General features: G+C 40.2%; 1 protein-coding gene across 5 annotated transcripts in view; it reads right to left on the bottom strand.

Moving 5' to 3' along the window:
• Window positions 1-22571, bottom strand: part of CSNK1G1 (casein kinase 1 gamma 1) — a 170436-nt gene that overhangs the window by 31404 nt on the left and 116461 nt on the right. For 3 of the 5 annotated variants that reach the window (XM_008708611.2, XM_008708610.2, XM_008708615.2), the window contains 6 exons: window positions 9648-9799; window positions 7829-8063; window positions 3323-3408; window positions 1418-1502; window positions 1014-1162; window positions 276-383 (listed from right to left, as the gene is read on the bottom strand). In XM_008708611.2, the coding sequence (XP_008706833.1) occupies window positions 276-383; window positions 1014-1162; window positions 1418-1502; window positions 3323-3408; window positions 7829-8063; window positions 9648-9799 (815 nt within the window). The remainder of the gene's footprint in view (window positions 1-275; window positions 384-1013; window positions 1163-1417; window positions 1503-3322; window positions 3409-7828; window positions 8064-9647; window positions 9800-22571) is intronic. The other 2 variants (XM_040643125.1, XM_040643126.1) reach the window with 1 other exon arrangement.

Here is a 22571-nt window from a genome sequence, read left to right as displayed (position 1 = left end):
CTTTCAGGCCTGTGGTGGACTCCCCTTTCAGTCAACAGACCTGGACAAGCCCAAATTCTCTAGACCAGATACTTCACGTAAATCGCCTGGCCCCATCTCAGCACCGTGACACGGCCCCGAGGAATGCTGGAGTGCTGCACACACCACTGAGAAATGGCAAGTCCTTTGTCTTTAATTTCAGTATATACACTGAAGCAGAGAAGCTGAAGAATTTCGGTTTTAGTATTAGCCATGAAGAGGCAGAATGTCTGAAACAAGGAAGGCCCAGCACGTACCTGATTTCGCAAAGGCTGTTGCTGTGATGGCCGGTCCCTGTGTGTGTGGCTTTCTCGAGTTATTGCAGATGCACCAGAATCTACGTGAACTGACCCTACTGGAGTAGGCTGGAAAGATAGGACAAAAAAATCAAGTGGAAAACAGGTCCAACTCAATGTCTCCGCAAAGGAGAGCATCATTCTAATTCTAATAACAGTAGTGATGATTATTCTCAGCCACCAAAGGCAGTTTCTAGTGTTCTTGCCTTCTCAGTTTGTTTATCTGCAAAAGGGAGGCCTCCTGGTCCTCAACAGCTCATTGGAGAGTAGCTTACTTTGGAAAATAAGAAAAACATCCTACAGTGATGTGTTAGCGTGTTCTCGGGTACTGTGGACCCCTGGCCAGAAGAGCCAATTCAAGTTTCCTAAGGCTCTGGGTTCCACTCCTCCAGAAGTCAAGCACCTTCACAGCTTATGAAGCACCAGCTTCTGGATCATTCAAATGAAAGTTGTTCTTAAGAACTGGCTTAAGTTCTGCTATCTTAGGACATATGGGTCATAATCTTAAAAACATTTAAAGGAATTGCTCTTCCTTCCCAACTCTAGTAATTGCAACCTAGGGCATCACCCTGAAAAGGTTGGCAAACGTAAAGTCTGCGTCAAAGGAATGTTCTCCCCGCAGACTTAAGCAGAAAGTCTGGCAAGCCGAGTGGTGAGGCAGTGCTGGTCTGAGGTGAGGAGGTAAAACAGGATACTCACAATAGGCCTCCCGACCCAGTCGTAGGCGTAGTCAAAGGTGTAGCCTTTCCTTTCAAAGAGGTCTGTGAAGAGGGTCCGTAAATACTCATAGTCAGGTTTTTCAAAGAAGTCTAATCGCCTGACATATCGCAGGTAGGTTGCCATCTCTTCTGTAGAAAAGAGGTGAAAGGCCATGCTCATGAGCTGAACGCTTCCCATGGAGAGAAGCTCTGGGCCAAGCCAAGAATATCTGGTGTTTTCTTTGTAACCCAAATGAAAGTGATAAAACCTGTCCTGGTCTAGAGGACAATAAAAGGAAATGTGAATTTTCTGGAGAGCACCCTTATCTAGAGATACCAAGTCATCGTCTCCACCTACTTGGAAGCTTCGGTCACAGTGGCTAGAGGGTCCTTTTAGCATCCTACCTGGAAAGTTTTCACAGAGAGCTTCAATGGGAGTATTCCTTTTGGTGTCACCAATTTTTTGATATCTCTCTTTTAATGTATCAGCCTGTAGAGTAGAGAGACAAAGTTACTTGGAAAGAGGTGCCAAGTATGGGAGGTCCAGTATGTTTGGGGAGGCAATGGTTGTTTCACTCAAACTGGCAAGATTTGCTAGACTCAGTCTTCTAATAAATAAGAAATGTACTAGAGATGATGTATTTAACATCTGCTCTGTTCTGGAAGGTTTTCCTTGTAAGTATATTTAGTAGTCTCAGAAAAACACCATCAAATGTAATGAGACGAGTGGCTAGGAGAAGAAAGTAAAAATATCATATAGCAGTATTTTCAAAATTGTAGAAGCTTACTAATCTCCCATGGCCACGGGGGTTCAAAAGTGATTCAGCCTTTATCTTCTTAGATCAGTTCTACGATAAGATAAAAAATACTGCTAACCCAAGTGGGGGTCTGACAGATAGATGGCTCCACAGAATATTTACTGTGAAGCTGCATAGAAAAAGAGAACAAGTAGTAGGAAAAAAATGCCTTTCCACAATGTGCTTCCAGAGGGAAAAGTGTTACCTATGACAGAGGCATGGCTAATAGACAGGCTTGATATAAGTCAGTGCCTCAAAGCAGCCAAGTCTGGCTTGCTCAGGATTATAGACAGAAGGCTCCTGGAGCTTGGACCAACAACGTGGTTTCAAGGGATTCTCATAAGGCTCTCCCTAGCCTGCTGCACCCAGCTTTAAGCGACAGTGTTCTAAAGTAAGTTGGAGAAATTTTAGATCTATGCCACCAAAATGATTTGTGGACCATGAGAAAGTTTCAAACGATGATACGAAAATGCATTGCTTGGATATGTGATGAGCAAACAGAATGTGAAACTCTATCTGACATCTATCAATATCAGTGAGAAGATACATATGACTAGGAGAAGACGAGGAGGTGTTAGGAGAGGAATTTAAGGGCAAAGAAATAAAATTTTCCCAAAGGGAAGGGCAGAAGCTTTACTTTTCAGGACAACAGCCTAGAAAGCATAGCAAATGAATCCTTCTTCCCTTCTGGAGGGAGACAGGGAGGGGGCTAGGGGGTGTAGAAGTAATCTATGTATTAAGTTTCTTTCCATACTAACATGTTGAAATAATACAACTCAAAAATATGTTTCACATTTAACTATCTAATGGGACTTAAAATGGGTTAGAAGTTCACCATTTCCTACTCTAACCAGCCAAAGGCATGAAGTAATTACAGTGGTTATAATTATTATCAATAGTTAACTTGAACACAAATGTACTGTGCCGATACCTACCTAAGGAAGGCTATTTAAACTACATGCTTCATAAGGAACGGCTATGATCTGCATAGGCATTGACTGAATAAAACACATAAACAGCAACATTAAACCTGGATTTTTGTTTTAGTTCAGGTGGGTCCTTAGCCTACGGAGGATGAACAAATATTTTCCAGTTCTCCTTAGGGGCACACCCAGCCCTGCTGGCCTTGCTGGTAAAATGTGTAGCAGCTGCTGTCATCAATTTGTTCCAGAAATTCCCCAGCACACTGGGAACACTCTTCCTGCTACATAATGGTAGTGGAGGAGGAAAGTGACACAGAGAAAAGCAGCATTGCCAAAGCTGGGAGGGAACAAGGGAAGAGATTATGGAAAACCCCAAAACAAGGAAGAAGGATTCAGAAGGGGAAGATGACGAATGTAGGCAAAACAGCTCCCAAAGTCCAGGGGAGCATTTATGATATAGACTAATGTAGCTAGTCCCTGGGTCTCATCCCTGTCGCCAGCCCATCTTCTTACAGACATCGAGTCAGCAACCCCTCCATTAACAACTGAGTATTGAAGCAAAGCCCTCCGCTGAGCACTTTCAAGGGTACCTTGAGTCCTTGCCAGGGCAGGCTGCCTCGAAGGAGATACATGAACATATGGCCTAGGGCTTCCAAATCATCCCGGCGGCTTTGCTCTAAAAGGGGAGACAGATCACACATCATGTTGGCAGTTGTTAAAGCAGAAAGGGGTTCAAAACCAAGTAATCCCTTCAGAAACCCTTCTGTCTCTGGAAAGGCTCTGCTTACTCATTCTTTGTATATCTAACGCAGGCATAGTATTTTAGATCAAAACCAAAAAACTTCCTTTTGTACTTCCTTTGCTGTCACTGGCAAATAAATAGCAAGGGAGAAGAGCAAATCCTAAACTGAAACCAAATCCAAATCACTAAATGATGAGTAACCACCCCTCAGTCATTGCTGTCACCTTCCTGAAAGTAAGATAATTTAAATGACACATTATTTCCAGTATATGGGCTACGATTACCCTTTGGGTGACCATCGTGGAAAGTGAGAAGCAGATTAAACAGCTGAAACTTTTAAACAGTCCATTCTGGCTAGACACAAGCTACAGAATGCTTAGCATACATATCAAGTGCTTTTAATTCATCATAAAAATTAATACTTAAAATTTGGTTCAACATAAACAAACACTGATGTATAATCTCTCAGCTCCAATCCCTTTGTACCATGTTCCATAGCCACTTTAAGAAAAATTTAAAATGTATTACTTAAAGTGCCCTTTATGGGCACATAAAACAGGATCCCTGCATTCTGGGAGCTTATCATGTAAACAAGTTGCTAGGTTTTTCTTTCCTTTTAACTGGAAAGACTAACATGGTAAAGAACCTTAGAATACTTAACAAAAAACTGTCATTTCATCTCAGAAAACATCCTTATGCGTTCTTGGGTTGTCAGACTCTATTTCTTATTTGCCAATTATGGCTCATCTCAGACATCTGGTGTGTTTATTTCTCAGAATAAAGTTTAGGGCTTTATCGAGAGAAATTAGAGAGACAAGACTAAGGGGCTACTCTAAACTCAATCGTGCTTTCTTTGTGCAGAAAGGAAAATCTAAGAGGGAGGCAGGGAAAGCTACTCAGCTCAAAATACGAAAGTACATGTTTAAGGGCTGCGTCCAATTATGGGAAATGAGCATGAAAAAGAGTGAATAGAACTCTGCAGGGCAGATGAGGAAAGAAAAGGCAACTTTCTAAATTGCAGTTTGAAAACGGTTTTTGGCAAGGTGGTCGCTAATGGGAAAGGGAGGCACCCTGACAAGAGAGAGAAATAACATAAAATTGAGTGGTTGCACATCAACTGAATAATCTTTAAAAGAATGAAACACAACAGCAAGACCAACAGAAGCTTTTGTCTGCATGCTTGCCTGAGGTTTACAACAAATTTTATTTAAATTGAAAACAAAAAGCCGTTAGACGAAAAGTTTGTTAACAGAACCTAAAGACACACAATAAAAAACAAAGTACAATCAGGGTGAGTTGAGGCCTCCCACAAAGCAGGGCAGATAGAGGAACCGTACCCTGCAGCTTCTCACACTGTATCACACCTACTCACTGACTTTCCATTTTTATATCCTCTTCCTCTAACAAGAGGCCCCTTGGTAATAAAAATTCACTAGACAATTGGTCGCACTTTTGTTAGTTGAGCACTAGAGGGCGAAACTCTCCACATTTTCAGTATTGATCAAAACTTCAGAAAAAAGCCCAACTTCTCTCCACAGCAAAGCCCATTATAAAAGGATGTGTTTTTTTTTAATCAAATTAAATCAAACAAACAAAAAACACATGTAAACCCACTGGAATAACTAATAAAGTGGTTTTCCAAATGCTGAGCACCATGAAAAATAGCTGTGGAATATGGAATAATAGGAAGAACAATGGCTCCTGAGTCAGGTTATCTAGCTCCTGGCCCATTCTTTCCATTAATTTGATCCATGTGAAATTAAGCATGGCCAAGTCACCTACTTTGGGCTGCAGTCCCCTCAACTGAAAATAAAGTGGCTGAATTAGATAATCTGAGAAGTCATTTTCTAGTTCTAAAATTCTAAAGTCATTAATCTATGATAATTTGAGCCATTAGTAATTAATCTATGGTAATTTAAGCCTTTCCAAAAAAACCAAAAAGAAGTGAAAACCAGAGTCATGGTTTATTTCCATACTTCTTTGGAAACTCCATATTCACTGAATTCAGCGTTTCCACATGCCCTAATTTTTTTTTTTTTTATGAAGGATATTTTCCTTTTCAAAGAAGAAAGGTTTTAATATGAGTGGCGCCAGCAGGACACAGAATTCTTCCACACCATAAAGGCCTGCTCTCGACCATTCAGAAAGATGCTTGGTTTTACATGTGTCACATCCCTGATTTTAGGTCAAATATATTTTGCTGGAGGAAAGGGGCTAGGTGACCCAGTGTTCTCACCCTAACTTCAAACATTAAAGAATACAAAATCAAAATGGGCTACCTTAATCAGTGGGAAGTTGGCTAATCTGATGTGGTAATGTCAGTTTTAGGAGGCTTCAACCCTTGTCCTCCCTCACAAAATTAATAGGCAATTCTCTCCAAGTCATTTGAAGACACCCTTCTCTTTTCCTTCATTACAACATGTAGAATGCTACACATTTAAAAACCAGTTATGATTCGAGTTCCTATGGAAACCTCTCTGCTTTGAGACCCTGACCAGAGTTTAAAGGGCATGTGACAACCATCTATATGTATTCTCTGTAATAGGGACAGGACAAAATACAGTGACAGGTTCAATGTGACCTGGAAAACTCTTGAACTCAGGAAATTCAAGTTTGGAGATAAACTCAAAGTTCCAGCAGGAATGGCTACACCAAGAGATGAAAGAACCCAGTCTGAAGACCATACGTGCTTAAAACATACTTTGTCAAATACATAAATAAACTACCATTTAGAGTCTTTGCTACCATGAGGCACTATGCTAAACACTTTATATACTTTATCTCAGAATCCTACAGTATAAGGCACCATTATCATACCCATTTCATAGATGAGATAACTGAGGCCAAGGGAAGAAGGTTACCGGACCCAAAACACATAGCTTTAAGTGCAGGAGCCAGGATTTGCATCCCTTCTTCCTAACCATTACCTTGTACCGTATACAAATATAACACAGATATCCATCCCTTGTCTCTTCTTGCCTTTCTTGACAAGAATAATAAAATCAGAACACAAATTGCTGTGCCTGGGAAGCAGGCATTAGAACAACTTCTAGAGTCTGGCAGTTAAAACAAATAATCATGACTTTACTATTTACAACACAGTCTGTCTCTTAGTAAAAAGGAAGGAAGAGGGAGTATTGAACACTATGCAAGAGACCTGTGTTACATACATTACTCATTTAAGCCACAAACACATCCTTGTGAAATATTACTCTCATTTTACAGATAAGTTTCAGGAAGATTAAGTAACTTCTCCAAAATGATACAGATAATAAGTGGCAGAGGACCTCCTGGTCTAATTTCAAAATATTACATTTAGTTAAAGTGAGGATTTCCATACGGTTACTAAAAAAATCCTGACAGCATTCATGATTTCAAATCATATCACTTTGTAATCTGATTTTTAATCATCACTAATACTAGAATCCTCCTGTGAAAACCTATGCAGTTTACTCAATGAGGGAACTGTGTAGCCATTTAGTCTTTAAAACACTTATTAGTGTACAAAAATTCATTAATATTTCAACACCTGCTATAATTAGCTATGTCTAGGAGTATGGAACCTGATAATATCCTGTTTACATGTCTACTCTCAAGAGTGGTGATTTTCAAACATTTTTTTCAATCACTGTGGAACCTTTTCTTCAAACAGAATCTTCCATGGGAGCCCAATATATACAATAGATAAAAAGGGAAGCTTTTCTGGAGAAGCTAGTGAGGGGCCCAGGGCCTATCTATTTGGCCTTCCCATTATTCTTTAGGCTTCTCTCTAAATATTCTCCCCTGGATTAGTTCCTCTTACAAGTAAGGTCTTCTGCCTTGATTAGAGCTTTTAGCAATATTTGTGCAAATTGTCTATCCTGAATAAAATGCAAGACTCATATATTTTCATTGAGTAAGACATAGGCTCTTCCTCAAAGCATTATTCGTGGAATTATGCACAGCGAACAGAAGCTGAGTCCATGTTTTGGTGACACACTCTTCCCCAATACAGATACCAACCAGCATGATGTCCTTTCAGAACTGTCATATATGGAATCATTCATATGTAAACACCAAATTCATCATTGGACTTACTAAAATGATATCATCTTAGTACAAAAATTCATGTGCCTACACTACTGAGAAACCAAGCATTTGAAAACAGCATAAAGAATTAAAAATGTTTAAGTTGTCAATAGGATACTTAGGAAAGTCACTAACTTACCACCTTAGTTTTTCAAGTATAAAAATCACTTGCCTTGTGAAGCAATAAGAATCACAAGTTGTAATGCACAATGGGGACAAAAGTATTATTGGAATAAAAAGTTATTTTAAGGACCTGCCCCTTTCACGGAGCAGAAAATAAACACACCTTTGCCAAGATGCGTGTTGATAGACATATATCTTGCAGTTCCAGTTAAACTTTTGTGCTCCCTGTAAGGTATGTGTTTTTTGGTTTCAGGGTCAATGTATTCCTTGGCCAGTCCAAAGTCTATAATGTGTATAACATGCTCTTTCTTATTGCCTTGTCGGCCAATCAGGAAGTTCTCTGGCTTCACATCTCGGTAAATGAGATTCTTTGAGTGCACATATTCCATTCGAGAAAGCTAAAAGAGAAAAAAAAATCAATGAAAATATTCTAAAGATGTTTACTGGGGGAAAAAACCATCAAAACATTTTCTTTTATCAGTCCAAGGTTTTAACTACTTTTGAAATGAAAATAAAATTCATTTCTTCTTACTTTTACAAACCAGAAAATATTCTGATACAAATATATACATAACAAATATTAAGATAAATGAAAGTGGGACAGCATTGTTCAGCTGAAATGAGAATATACAGTTTTACCTCATAATGCTACAATTTAGAAATGATGAATGGAATTAGGTGTTTTTAGGCTACTTCAGAAAGCACACATTGGAGAGGCACGAAGTATCCCCAGCCAGGATCATCACAACAGATCACTGGCCTCTGAAGACAGGTGCCACTGCCACATTCACCTCCAGCCCACACCTTCCTATCCTCAGTCAGACAGGACTCCCCAACCTAGTTCGTTCTGTTGCAAAAATATGGGAAGTGAGGTCCAGAGAAGTTAGTACTGGACTGATTTCACAGACCTAATTAGCAGCAGAGGGAGAAGCACAGTTTTTATGTGAAAGTAAATATAGCCCAAAAAAATACTCATAAAATTACTTCAGGGGCACCTGGGTGGCTCAGTTCGTTAAGCAGCCAACTCTTGATTTCCGCTCGGGTCATGATCTCAGGGTCCTGGGATTGAGCCCCACGTTGAGCTCTGCACTCAGCGGGGAGTGTGCTGGAGGATTCTCTCTCTCCCTCTGCCCCTCCCCATCATGTGCATGCGCACTCGCTCTCTCTAAAATAAATAAATCTTTAAAAAAATTATTTCAAATTTCATTAAGTTTTACTTCCATCTATGATACCTTTCTACTTAGCATAGAAAGGGAAGCTCAGGCATTTGAATTTTGGACTCAAAAGTCAAGGTCAAGGTCAATTGTCATTTTTTTTTAACATTCCCAAGCTTTTACAGTAAAGTGGGTGAGACCATCACCATTTCAGACCAATAAAGATACATCTGCATCCTTTCTCTGAGGGGCTGACAAACTCCTCAAAGGAATGCCTTAACTGCTCTTGAGCTGGCACTGGTATGTAATTTGGTTGGAGTTGAGAGAGCTGTCTCTTCAGCTCTGCCAGTCTCTGAGAACTGGAGGCCAGAGAATTAAGGCAGGTTCTTGGCCACACAGCTTTAGAATCTGATTGTTAGGGCAGTGGGTTATATCGCCAATCCTTTCTTGGACGCAAGGGTGAGGGGAGAGGACAGAACCTCACAACCATGTGTTTAAAACCTATAAATAAAACATCAAGGAAATTACTTGCATTTGTACAATTTCACCTAATCATCCTTTTTCTCCTCAATCTAAATTATATGCTTCCACTTCAGTTAAGGGCAGGGTGTTGCTCCAAGGTGCAAATTCTTAAAATAGAGCGCACAGCAGGTGCAGTGCGACTTCTCTAGGTTAACCCTTTTTGCCCGGCCTGCTTCCTAGAATGCCATCAAGCGGCTGAGTGTGCATTCACTAGGTGTCACTACAGCTGGGAAAGCACTAAAAGTGTCACAAGGATGTAGCTGGGGAACCCACCTATCTTTCTGCTGAATAACAATGACAACTTACCAACTGGATGGCTATCATTAACACCGTCTTCAAAGTGAAAGTTCGGTCACAGAGGTCAAACAAATCCTCCAAGCTAGGGCCAAGGAGCTCCAGCACCATGGCATTGTATTTCCCACATGGTCCAAAGTAATACACCTGTGGAAGACCTTCACCTGCAAGCAGAGGGGCAGAGGGGTACAGAGTGGGGGACACAAAACCCAAAATATGAGATAGCTCCATCAGCACTGAGTATATACACACAGCACAGTTTATGAGATTTCCATTTTCTTTCATAGTCCCTCCTGGAGAACCTCAACTGAGCACAGCAGCTTCAAAGGGAACTAATAACGGGCAGGAAAGGCGAGCCACTGCACAATGGCCTCAAATAAGCAGCTATTTTATACCAGAGTGACAAAGGTATTTCCACTGCTGTATAAGACAGAGAATGGTCCCTGATCCATTACTGGATCAGAGCATAAACTATTCTCCCCCAAGGAGGCCCAAAAGTGCACTGTCATAAAAGGTTCAAAAGACAGCTCAGCGCTCAAAGCCAGCCCACCTGGCCCTGGTGCATTAGCCGGTTTCATCTGTGCTCCCTATGCTTACTGCCAACGCCACGTGGGCTGTTTGCAGCTGTTGCCCCAAGGAGAACTCGGACTGAAGGGCTGAGGTCACAGAGGGTGCAAGCCTGACCCTCTTCTCACAGGGAGTCTCTGTACTTTCCTGTTTTCTATCAGCTGGAGCAAAGTCAACACACAGGGTTTGGTTACTGGTAAGTAATTCTGAAAGGAAAAGGAGAGGGGAAAAAAAAAAAAAAGCTGGGCTTTCCCCAGATTTGAAATTCATAGCTGTTCGATGCCAAAATCTAGACTTTCTCACCTAAGTGGCAACTTGTGAATGAATTTCCTCTTTAAAGTGTACTACAAATATGAGGCATTCAGTAAATAAGTGTTAAATGGCACCAAGTGAATGGTGGATACAAACGAGACTACAGAACGTTTTAAAAATCTGGTCTCATAGAGCAGAAGCATCTCCATCTCACATGTTTACATATACCATGGTCTGCAGTTGCTTCTCCTACGTTTTTTAGACAACAAAATTCTCTCCATCTCCCCATTCTCTTTATATGTACAGGCAGGATACAAGCAGAGGTGACTGATTCCCTCTGCTATAATCTGAACGCTTATGATTCCCCCACCCCCAATCCTCCAATTCATATGTTGAAAACCTAATGCCCAGTGTGATGGTTTTAAGAGGTGGGGGCCTTTGGGAAGTGATTAGATCATGAGGGCAGAAACCTCTGACTTAGATTAGTGCCCTTATAAAAGAGACCCTAGAGTACTCCCTGGCCCCTTCCACTGTGTGAGGACACAGCAAAAAGTCAGAAGAGGGTCTCTGCCAGAACCTGACCATGATGGCACCCTGATCTTGGACTTCCGGTCTCTGGAACTGTGAGAAAGACATTTCTGACTTCATAAGCTGCCCAGTCTGTGGTGACCAGCAGCCCAAACGGACTTAGACAATATCTACTACTTAAACCTCTAGCCCAGTATGCCTATCCTTGGCCCCGGGATAAATCTTGTCTATCTGGAGTTGGTGCGCTTTGTTGCTATGACATGTATTTCATGCCTCTTCCATGTGCTGCCGCAGGCTCTCTTGTTCCATCTAGGTATGAAGCAACTTGAATGTTTTGATATGTTCATCCCTAGCTCGTATCATCGAATGTAGTAAACTCTGCTCCTGCCAGCTCCATAAATATCCACTCAATTGTCCTTGTGGTTGTTTTGATTCTCCCTATCTCTAAAAGGAAACAAGATTTAATTTGAAGTGTCTTTTTTACCCCTGTTGTTCTGAACTCATTTTTCAGGTTATTTAAAATACACAAAACCTAACAGCTGTTCCCAGTAAGTCCTGCTGAAAAATCNAAAGCATAACCCCACCACAGAGAGGCACTGCTTTTATTAATCAGACATATGGTAGACGGTAGTTTGGGGATTTTTCAAATTTATATCCTATATAATAGTTTTTGATGTCACTAAAATTTGATTCTGATATAAATATTATATTCTTCGAAACAGCTCGTGGCAGATCTGTTAGTTGCCTACCCAATGTCCATTCTCTCCTTCTTACTTAATAACAAAACTTCTAACTACTGCGAATAGCAATCCACCCAGTTACAACTTTCCAGCCTCCCTTGATAACTGGAATGATCAGTGAGACAGAAGCAGAAATTGTTGCATGAGGTGGTTCTAGAAAAGCTCTTTCACGAGAGCTGACTCAAGTTGGAAGTAGGCCCCTTTGATGATGGCTCAAGCTCCAGAAGCCATCTAGAACCACTAGACACCGTGACGATATCAGTGCCAAGAATGAACGGAACAAAAAAGAAGAAAACATGAGCCCCTGATGGCTGTGAAGTAACCAATGTTCGACTTCCCTTCCTTCTGGACTTTTTAATCCAGAAAAATCAATCTCTACCTTGACTGAACTGTTATTTGGACCTTTTTTCACAGCCAAATCTAATCCTAATTAATAAACATATTATTCTTTTAGTTGGTTAAATTGCAAATCTGGGCACAATATTCTCCTTCTGAAGTACAAGCTAAAAGTCAGGCCTGCTTAGAAATATAATACTGACATCATTTCCTAGACTTGCTGCCAATACTTGAGGATCAGTTTAAATGAGACAGATAATCATCTTGTTCTTGACAATCTTCAGTAACAAATCTAGGCATCTCTTATCAGACATTTCCACGTTTACAAAGAAGTCACAAAAGCATTCTGGATGATGTCTATAATTTCTACATATGAGTTCTATCACTCATAACTCCACCCTAGTACCTTCAAAGATGTGAGGTGTTCCTGCTGGCTGCATTATTGCTCCTTATATTAAATACCCCGAGACCTCACAATACTCTGGCAGGCTTCAGATGCTCAGGACAACTTCTAGATTACTGAGTAGCTTGACGCTTTTCTCAAAGATGGACTAGGTCCAAGACGCCACCGTCGAAAGGGCTCAAGTCAGTCTTTGATCTAGCATTCGGTTCTGCTACCAACCCTGAAAATCCCTTCATGTCTCTCTGCTTTTTCATCTATAAAGAGGAGGGAGACGTTTAGACTGGTTTCCTTTTAAAACCAAAATTATGACAATAGCTAGGATTTCCTTCTAGGTTCCTCTTTGTAAAGCCATAGAACCCATATGAATGAGGCATGTCTCCATTTTATACAGAGTATGTGTGGATCAAATTAGAATGTAAGCTGGTAGTTGTAGTCAACTGGAAATGTGTCTATTAGAAACATCTCCAGGGATGCCTGGGTGGCTCAGTTGGTTAAGCATCTGTTTTCAGCTCCAGTCATGATCCCAGGCTCCTGGGATGAGCCCCACCATCAGGCTGCCTGCTCAGCAGAGAGTCTGCTTCTCCCCCTCCCCCTGCTTGTGCTTGCACATCCTCTCTCTGTCTCCGTGTCAAATAAATAAATAAAATCTTAAAAAAAAAAAAAAAGCATGAAAGACTTGTCTGTTTAGTTTCTTAGGTATTACAGAAAATGTGCCAAATATAAAAGTCTCTTTGGGAGATGCAGCCATAATTTATTAGAACTGTCTGTACAGAAAGATACCCACGCGAGTTCCATTCTGTGCCTAGTTTTTCACATGACTGCCCATAAAGTGGCCAATGCTGGTGGTGAAAGACATAGATATAAGTCCACTAAGAAAGTCTATCTCTTTGGTCAGAGATGAGCACACGGTCATGACTTATCTTGGGCTGCATTTAAATGAGAAATCTTGTATATTCTATTTCACTTTTCTTCTGCAGCGCCATCTTGAATTCACAGCTTAAGAAATTTTTAATCAATCAACATTATGCTGTGAAATCCTTTAATAAGAGAGGGGATGAGGTCAGAGCATTAAATGCAACACAAGCTATACATGTGGTAAATGAGGTACTTTCTAGAAGTAAGTATGAGGTAATGGGAACCAAGTGGGACAGGTGGGCAAGGCAGATACGCACTGAATTCTCTGATCCATGGTATTTCAGAAACTAAGGTAGTTTCATAATTTCTCATCTGCTCTGGAAATAAAGCACTAATAAGATCTCCCTCCTAAACTGGTCAACTGCATAAAAGCCCGGAAATTAAAGTACATCCTGAATTTTCCTCTCCTGAAAAATTGCTAATAGATTTCATCATATGCTGTTTAGCCACAGGTTAAATCTCTTATAAACCCAAACTGCAAGGTTATATGTACCCTGCACATGCTATCTTGTACATTTTTGCAGCGTACTTTGAAACAGCTTTCCCATCCATCAATAACATATTCTTACAAATCCTGCTGGACATGCGGCTCACACATGTATCAAGTTGCAGAGAACAGGAAGTGAGGTGTATATACCACACGACAGCTAATTTTCAGTCTGTCATAAATTTAACTTGGGTTAAACACACCAAATCAAGGATAATGGCTCCTTTATCATCCAAGCTGTTAGCTAAAAAGATTCCATAAAGCATTATGAACAGTAACTACTCTAAGTAGAGATATTTTTAAAAGCACATCAGGGTGAGAACTGAAATAGAACCACCTCGAAGCTTTTGGCAATTTGATCACATTATTGCCTAATAATTAGCCTTTCATTCTTTTTGAAAAACTAAATTATCTAGCTGTGAAGCAAGTTCAAATAAGTCCCATACCTACATTAATAACTGGATGTAAAAAATGACACATATACTAATATTTCCATAAAAAATAAGTATACGTTTAGACTGTCATCTAAAGTCAGGGCCAGAGAAAACCTTTAAGGACACAATGACCTTGGCGATTCCCTTCTTTTGTTTTGTTTATACAGTTTGATTTTTCAATTTTTACAGAAAACAGGACAGTTTTTCTCCAAAACTTAACTGTCCCATGATAGTGCCATCTAGCACAGCTACTGAGTGTGCTTTACTGTTTGTGAGAGATCAGGGAATTACTGTTTACACGGGAAATTATCATCAGGATTAACGGTAAGATTAAATAAGTCCACCTAACAAGAAAGCAGAAAGAACTGGGAAATAAAACGAGATTATATTACATAGGAAGAAGTAAAGGGGGGGGAATAAAAGCATAGCCTTTAAAACTCAGAAAATAACTACAAAAACAATGCATCACAAAAATATGAAACAATACATGTTTCCCTTTTCTCATTTCTCTGACTCTGAAAAATGCCTCTTTACAGTATGAACCAGTTCACATATGAAATCTACTCACAATGCTGGCTTTAAAAGAAAAAACAAAACAAAACCCAGCTAGACCCAGAATTAAGGAATCAGGATTACTTTGTCCTGTAATGAAAAATGTTTTACAATCATCTTGTTCACAGGCTGTTTGGGAATTTGAATATCACTAGACATATGCTGCTAACATGAGCTCAAATCTGTATGGTGGGGGAGGAGAAGGTGAGGAAAGGCAAGAGCAGATGAATAATCTCACATTTCTGAGCCACAAAAATTGAGCTTTTACAGTTTCTGTATTACACACACACACACACACACACACACACACACACACACACACACAATTACCAAGGCCTTGAGCCTTAAAGCACGTTCAAAGTCTTATTTATCCAAAGGAGCCAGGAAAGAAAGCCTAAGGTAGGAGAAGAGATTTCTTCTGTAACAGATAGCATCTAAGATAAAAACTGTTTAAAAATGTGTTGTGTAGGGACGCCTGGGTGGCTCAGTTGGTTGGGCGTCTGCCTTCGGCTCAGGTCACGATCCCAGGATGCTGGGATCGAGTCCCATATTGGGCCCCTTGCTCAGAGGGGAGCCTGCTTCTCCCTCTGCCTGCCTCTCCCCCTGCTTGTGTATGACCTCTCTTTCTCTCTCTGACAAATAAATAAATAAAATCTTTAAAAAAAAAAAATGTGTTATGTACTGGGGTTGGGTGGGGGTGGGGGATCTTTCGTTTTTCCAGAAAGACTAACTCAGCTCAGAACTTGTAAGAACTTATGGGATAAAAACCCAGTCTCTGAAAAATTTCCACTTTCTTTAGTATTGCATTTATAGTTCCTGTGATTAAGTTATAGATGCAGAATATCTACCGAGTTTCAAAAGCTAAAAAGAGACAGCCAACTCTTCTTAACACACACCTGAGCAATAACGACCACAAAGTCAAGAAAGTTCTAGCAAGCTCTTAAAAGGAATGAAAGAAAAAAATGAGGTCACTCAAAAAACAGTGAACTCCTTCTAGATAATCCTGCCCCCCTTCCCTCATACTTTTTGTCCATTTGTCTGTCCTCCCTACTAAAAGAAGACTGTCTGAATACCATGTGTTAATCATGCTTGTATGTCACTGTTTAGCAGTGTTCCAAGCATATGGTAGATAAGGGCATGATAAATAGTAAGTAATAAATAAAAACAATTCAATGAAATGCCACTTGAGTTTTCTATTTGGAATGCATCATACCTACCTCAAAATGATAAAATGCACATATACAGAGCAAAACAACTTCATCAGATTTTAAACGTGCAGGACATGCTAACAGAGTTGACACTTCTGAGTAGTTCTTGTTTGTTTCTCATAGGAATGACATTTAAAAAAAAATGTTTTGGGGTGCCTGGGTGGCACAGCCGTTAAGCGTCTGCCTTTGGCTCAGGGCGTGATCCCGGCGTTATGGGATCGAGCCCCACATCAGGCTCCTCCGCTGGGAGCCTGCTTCTTCCTCTCCCACTCCCCCTGCTTGTGTTCCCTCTCTCGCTGGCTGTCTCTATCTCTGTCGAATAAATAAATAAAATCTTTAAAAATAAAAAAATAAAAAAAATGCTTTGTTGGGCAAGCCACCACTATGAAGATTCCGAGTAATTCAGAGTTGTAGTATTTCTACACCGGCTGTCTGTTATGTATATTCTCCCGTGATGGTTGTACATGGTATCTGCAGTTTTACCTTGCTGTTCCCACATGTGAGTGAACTACGTAGAACTATTCATTTTAGTTAACAGTACCAAAAGCTACACATAAACAATTGTTCATGTCTTCCCCCTCTCAAAAAAGCATCTGCCCATCCAGAAAGAGTAAATGACCAACAAAATGAGTCATCTGAGTTGTCTAATTTGCAAAGACAGTCTGATGACATCTTCCTACCCCTTTCTTCTCCCACTCCATTCATTTATAGACAAGTTCTTTACTTTGGTCCAGGCCAACTTGAAATTACACAGTCTTTTCTTTACATAAGTAGCCCTTTTCCATTTCACTTGACCCTCACAGTTATCCTGTGAAGAAAACAGGAAAATACTAATAAACTCCACTACATATGAGATGGAGACCTGAGAGATGTTGTGTGACCTTTCCTAGGTAAGAGTGCCCAAGTAACACAACCAGATCTCTCAACTCCAGATTCACCGCTCTCCAGATTCATGTGGCTGCCAAATTATTTTCTATACTCCTTATCCTACCTCTTCCAAACCACCTGCCTTTTGGTTAACATTTACTTTTTCTAGCAATTCTCTGTCACTCTTCTAGGATATCAATCCCATGCCATATTACACAAATAGCTTAATCTGTCCTATTCATTCCTTGGGTTTCCATTATTTTTATATCAGCTCCATGAATACTATTCTTTCAGCTTTCCTATCATATATCCATCTCTCTCTAGTTCTAGAGCTTTGTCAATTCCAGTCCATGGTCCAGAATAGGGGCCACTTGGGGCATTACTTTTTAAAGTATAAAAGTGATATATATATATATATATATATATATATATATATATATATATATATATATATATATTCAAACAATCAAATATAACAGCAAACCAAAAGCAACACAGAAATATATAAGAAAAAGTATTCACATCCATAACAGGTGAGACACATTCACATAATTAAGAATACTTTTCTGCAACTTTTTCATTTAATATTATATAGTAGACATTTTTTCTTGTCATCTCATGGATATATCGCATTCATTTTAACAGATACATAGTATCCCACCCTATGATGTATCATATTTAAGTTTTTCTTAGTACTGATGGACACTGAGGTTGTTATCTACACTATCTGTTGTTAGAAATAGATACAGTCAACAGATACTGCTTTTGCCTGGCCTGCATCCTTTTCTTCCTTCCTCTGATAACACTTGACTCTTCCAATGGGGAAGGACCATTTCCTCAATACTACTTCATGTGGTTAAAGTGGGGTCAACTCATTTCCCACTGCCACCTCAAGGACATGACTCAAGCCAGGTAAATATCCCCCTGCCCTGGGGAACTGGGTCAAGGATGGTGCTTGACTCATGTCTGCAAAATGAGAGCCAACTCTAGGACTTTTGTGGAACTACAGAGAAGGAGGAACAATTCCTCCCCACTCCCATCCCCCACTGCTGAACTGGAAGGAGCTTAACCTGGAGCTTCCAGAGACGACCACATGAAAATAGGTAGACTACCTATCTGAGAATGAAACACAGAGAAAGCAGAGCTGAGAGAGACAGAGACAGACAAATATGTTGCATAACCTGAGGACCAAGGACAGTGTTGGTCCTGGATCTGGCCTGCCTGAGGTGAGAATATTGCTGGCCTTATCAGCTCTGCGAGCCAAGAAATTCTTCCCTTCTCCTTGCTGTCCCCGTCCCCAAGTGAGCTTGAGCTCTATCATCTGAAAATGAAAGAGTCTAGACAAATATGCATGTAATATGGCAAAAATCCTTGTGCCAACATTTTTGGGCAGGAATGCAAATGTATCTTGAGGGTAAATTCCTTTAAGAGAAAATGCTGAGTCAAGAGGCATGTGTATTTAACATTTCACGATGTATCAGCCAAATTGCCAAGAGGTCTAAATCCTCGTGGGTCCCTGGTGTGTCTCTAGCCCTGGGCCTGATTTAAATACAAGTCGTATTACTTAAGTATCTAGGCCCATGGAGTATTTAAAACTGCTTTCAGAACCTGCCTTAATCTATTATCCCCAAAGCTCCAGTTCCAGGTTACATCCTCTCTTATATTTAGCCACAGTGTGTCTGAAGGTGTCTCTACCTTTTTATCCAAGTTACTATTGATATTTCAAAGTCAGGAGACTCTTTCCTACCCCATTATTCTAATGGTAGCATGAGAAAATTTCCCTCACGGCATACCTTTATTATAAAAGTCTATTAGCCCTAAACTGCTTTACAGTTTATGAAGTGTTTTTATACAGGTTCTCCCATTTAATCCTAACAAGTACATAGGTACTACTATTCTCATTTTATAGGTAAGGTAACTGATCTAAAGTGACTTGCTCAGGTCATGTAATGAGCGGCAGAGCTAAGACCTAAACCCCCAACTTCTGCCTCCATGTCTCAAGCTCTCTCATTATATCACACGTACCCATCCGCGCTCTAAGTTCACAGTCATCTAGAGTGGCAGTAAGTTCTACTGGGACACATTGCCTTGATAGGAGATTAACTGATTTTGTAAAGATTCAGTAAAACATGGCCTGTATATGAATCTAATGGACAATCACAAGATACCGATGATGTTGATACATTATGAACTCAGGTATTAAAGAAAGAGTAATATCTCCCTTATAAAAGCACAGGTAAGATTACACCAAGAGAGCAAAAGTGCTATTTTCCTAATATAACTACCAAGGAGTCAATCTTCAAATGAAGCCTATTAATAAATTAAACACATCATTTAGGAATTCAGAAGGCAACTTGGCAAACACTTAGAATAACACAGAAAGTATAAAAAGCAGATAAGCATTTGTATTCATTAACTTTGGGCCCATTTAACAAATTGTTCCCAGAAGTTCTCTGATTAAAAAAAACAAAACAAAACCCACTAAGGCACACAGTCTAATCATAGCACAGAAGCAGAGTGCCCCTATTACTGAACTCTGGTAATACTGTAACACCCTTCCTTAAGCATCAAAATAGCCCTGGGAGAGTAAATGACCAAGTGTTCCCCGTATTTTCTGAACAGAAACGCAGAGGTGAAGTGGCTTGCCACAGAACGACGAGTTCATGGGACAGATGCCACAGCCTGCCATTCTTTTCTCATTTGAGCCTTCACCCAAGTATCTCTCCAGTCAGAACAGATGTGACCTGATGGAACATTCAAGATGGCCTTTTATAATTCTGGTCACTGAGGAGGCATGAAGACTTACAAGGAAGCAAAGTGAACTCATTTATCTTACTGATTTTCAGCAAATCTGAGGAATAAGTGCTACAATGTTCCTGCTTCCAGTTTCAAATTCAATTAAGTTCAAAGAGTCTGGTGGTCAGTCTGTCCATTCATCAAACATCACGAGTGAGAACAGAGTGCTATGGGAACAGTAAAGAAGGCGATGGGAAAAGCTTCACAGTGCAGGAGCCACAGGCTGAGTCTCAAAGGATGATGAAGAGCTGATCAGGCTGGAGTGCAGAGAATCCTGCAGGCTGAGCGAGCAACAAGCATCCAGGTAGCTGAAAGCACAGAGGCCAAAGCTCTCTGAAATTAGAAAAACTTGACTATTTTTCTCTCTCCTGGAGTTTAATTCTGAACCACCAGTTGGTTTAACAGATGTCTCTAAAAATTATGGCAGCGGTCATTAACAAAGTTGAAAAGGGAGAAATATCAGAGTAAATAAAAAGATCACAGGAATAAAAATCTTAAAAAAAAAAAAAAAAGCACACCTGGGTGGCTCAGTCAGTTAAGTGTCTGCCTCCGACTCAGATCATGATCCCAGAGTCCCAGGATTGAGTCCTGCCTCAGGCTCCCCACTCAGTGGGGAGTCTATTTCTCCCTCTGATCCTCCCCCGTCTTGTGCTTTCTCTGTGTCACGCTCTGTCTCTCAAATAAATAAATAAAATCTTAAAAAAAAAACATTAAAAAAAATCACAGGAATAAATAAAGAAGAGGAAAAATAAGGATTTTATCTGAGTATTATATACCAATACTGCCTTAGTATATTTTTAAAAACAGTTTGATGGGAAGTATTTTAAGTATATACTAGGAACACACCATTGCATTATAGCAGCACGAACAGAAATATAATGCGAGCCAAGAATGAGAACCACGAATTTAATTTTAAATTTTCTAGAAGCCATATTTTAAAATTAAAGGCAGAGGTGGAATGAAGTTTAGTAATATATTTTATTTAATTCATATCCAAAATATCAACACTTCAACATATAATCAATTTAAAAATTACTAAAGTGCTTCACAACCTTTGGGGGGGGACTAAATCTTTGAAATTCAGTGTGTATTTTATACTTCTAGCATATTTAATCAGCTATAGGCGCTAATTAAGATGCCCCATAGCATGTGTGGCCAGTGGCTCAGCTCTGTAAGGAGTTCTGAAACATACATACATGACGCTGGCTTATGTACAAAAATGGTGCGGAAAGGAGGTGCTATACGCAGCAATCTGCAATGACCCTGACCAAGGGGCCTTCTCCACTTCTCCAGCCCACAATTCGCCCCTTCCTCTCAACTCTCCAGAACTGCTGTTTCTGCTCATTGGCTTGTCTCCCTTTAGGAAATAGTCAAGGGCAGTGCCGACTCTTGTTCACCACTGTATCCCCAGGGCTTAGCTTCAAACAGTACTTGACCCAAGTGGGATGCTCAATGAATGCCTCTTTAATAAACGCAGGACCAGACACAGAGCTGCCTCTGGGCCTTAGCTTATTTTGCACTCGGAAGGCATTCCTTACTCTTCTATTTGAACATGTCCAAGTAAATCATACCTTTTTTTTTTTTTGAAAGTTCAGCCCCTAGCTACCACTCTCTCTATAAAGCCTTCCCTGTCTCCCGTAATGAGTAACCATTTCTCCCTTCAGAATTTCCCTACTATTTTATATGTACCTTCAAAAAACTAACATTCCACTGTTTCTGTCTGCATTATATTCACATGTATTAGTGAGCTCCTTGACAGTAGCACAGTACCTCATAATAAACATACCAGAAGCTCAGCAAACATTAAATTTTCTTTTCCTCTAGTCTCCTGAAGGGCAGAGACCATGTGATTCATAGCCCTGGGGCCCTCGACTACTCAGCATAGTGCTGTGGACACAGATGATGCTCAGCTTTCATCTCCTTGCATTCTGACTAAAGTCATTACTAGCACAAGACCACCACAGGCTGCTAAGGAATGATGAATTAAAGCCATACGAAGTACAAAGAAAGAGGAAAGTGTGGGGCACCTGGGTGGGGCAGTCTGTTGGTGTCTGACTCTTCGTTTCGGCTGGGGTTGTGATCTTGGGGTGTGGGATCAGGCCCTGCCTCTGGCTCTGCGCTCACTGGGGAGTCTACTTGGGACTCCCTCTGCCCCTTCCTCCCCACCCCCACCCCCACCCCAACCCGACTGTCTCTGTCTCTCTCCCTAAAATAAATAAATGGATCTTAAAAAAAAAAAAAAACAAGGAAAATGTAGGGAAAAATTAAAATTGTGTCAGACTGTTGAAAGCACAAGAGTACAGAGGTGTACAGAGCTGACAAATTCTTCTTTTAAGTGGGAGGAATATAAATTACTTGCTTACGAGTTGTTGAAAGAAGATGACAATATAATTGGTCACAAATGTTAAAAATTGGGGGTTTTTGATGGTTTTTGTCTTAAGCATGTTTATAGGTAAGTATTCTACAAATACTAATGAGCTTAATTAGCAATTGGATTACTATTTTGAAAGGAGGTACAAGGACTTATCTATCTTCATGTGGTCTGTTATTGGAACTTAAAATATTCTCTCTCACCAACGACACTGACAGACATTGGAAAGGAATTCGTTCGGTTTTAATACAAAACAGTAGATACGTGCTCTTCTACCTTCTCATAACTCAAAGGAATAATTCACTTCAGTGACTCATCTCTTTGATTCCATAGTACTCCACAGCTTTGAGGATGCTGCGAAATATTATCTTCCTTCTTAATGATTAACCTTGACAAACTGAGTTAGGAGGGGAGAGAGTCTGAGGGCTGTAGCCAGTCTTATTTTGGTCACTGAGCTTACTCTAACCCTTAGTTTGGGCT

This window comes from Ursus maritimus, unplaced genomic scaffold, assembly GCF_017311325.1.
Source record: "Ursus maritimus isolate PB19 unplaced genomic scaffold, ASM1731132v1 scaffold_27, whole genome shotgun sequence".
In the NCBI taxonomy this organism is placed as follows: domain Eukaryota; kingdom Metazoa; phylum Chordata; class Mammalia; order Carnivora; family Ursidae; genus Ursus; species Ursus maritimus.
This window is presented reverse-complemented; position numbering and strand designations above follow the sequence as displayed.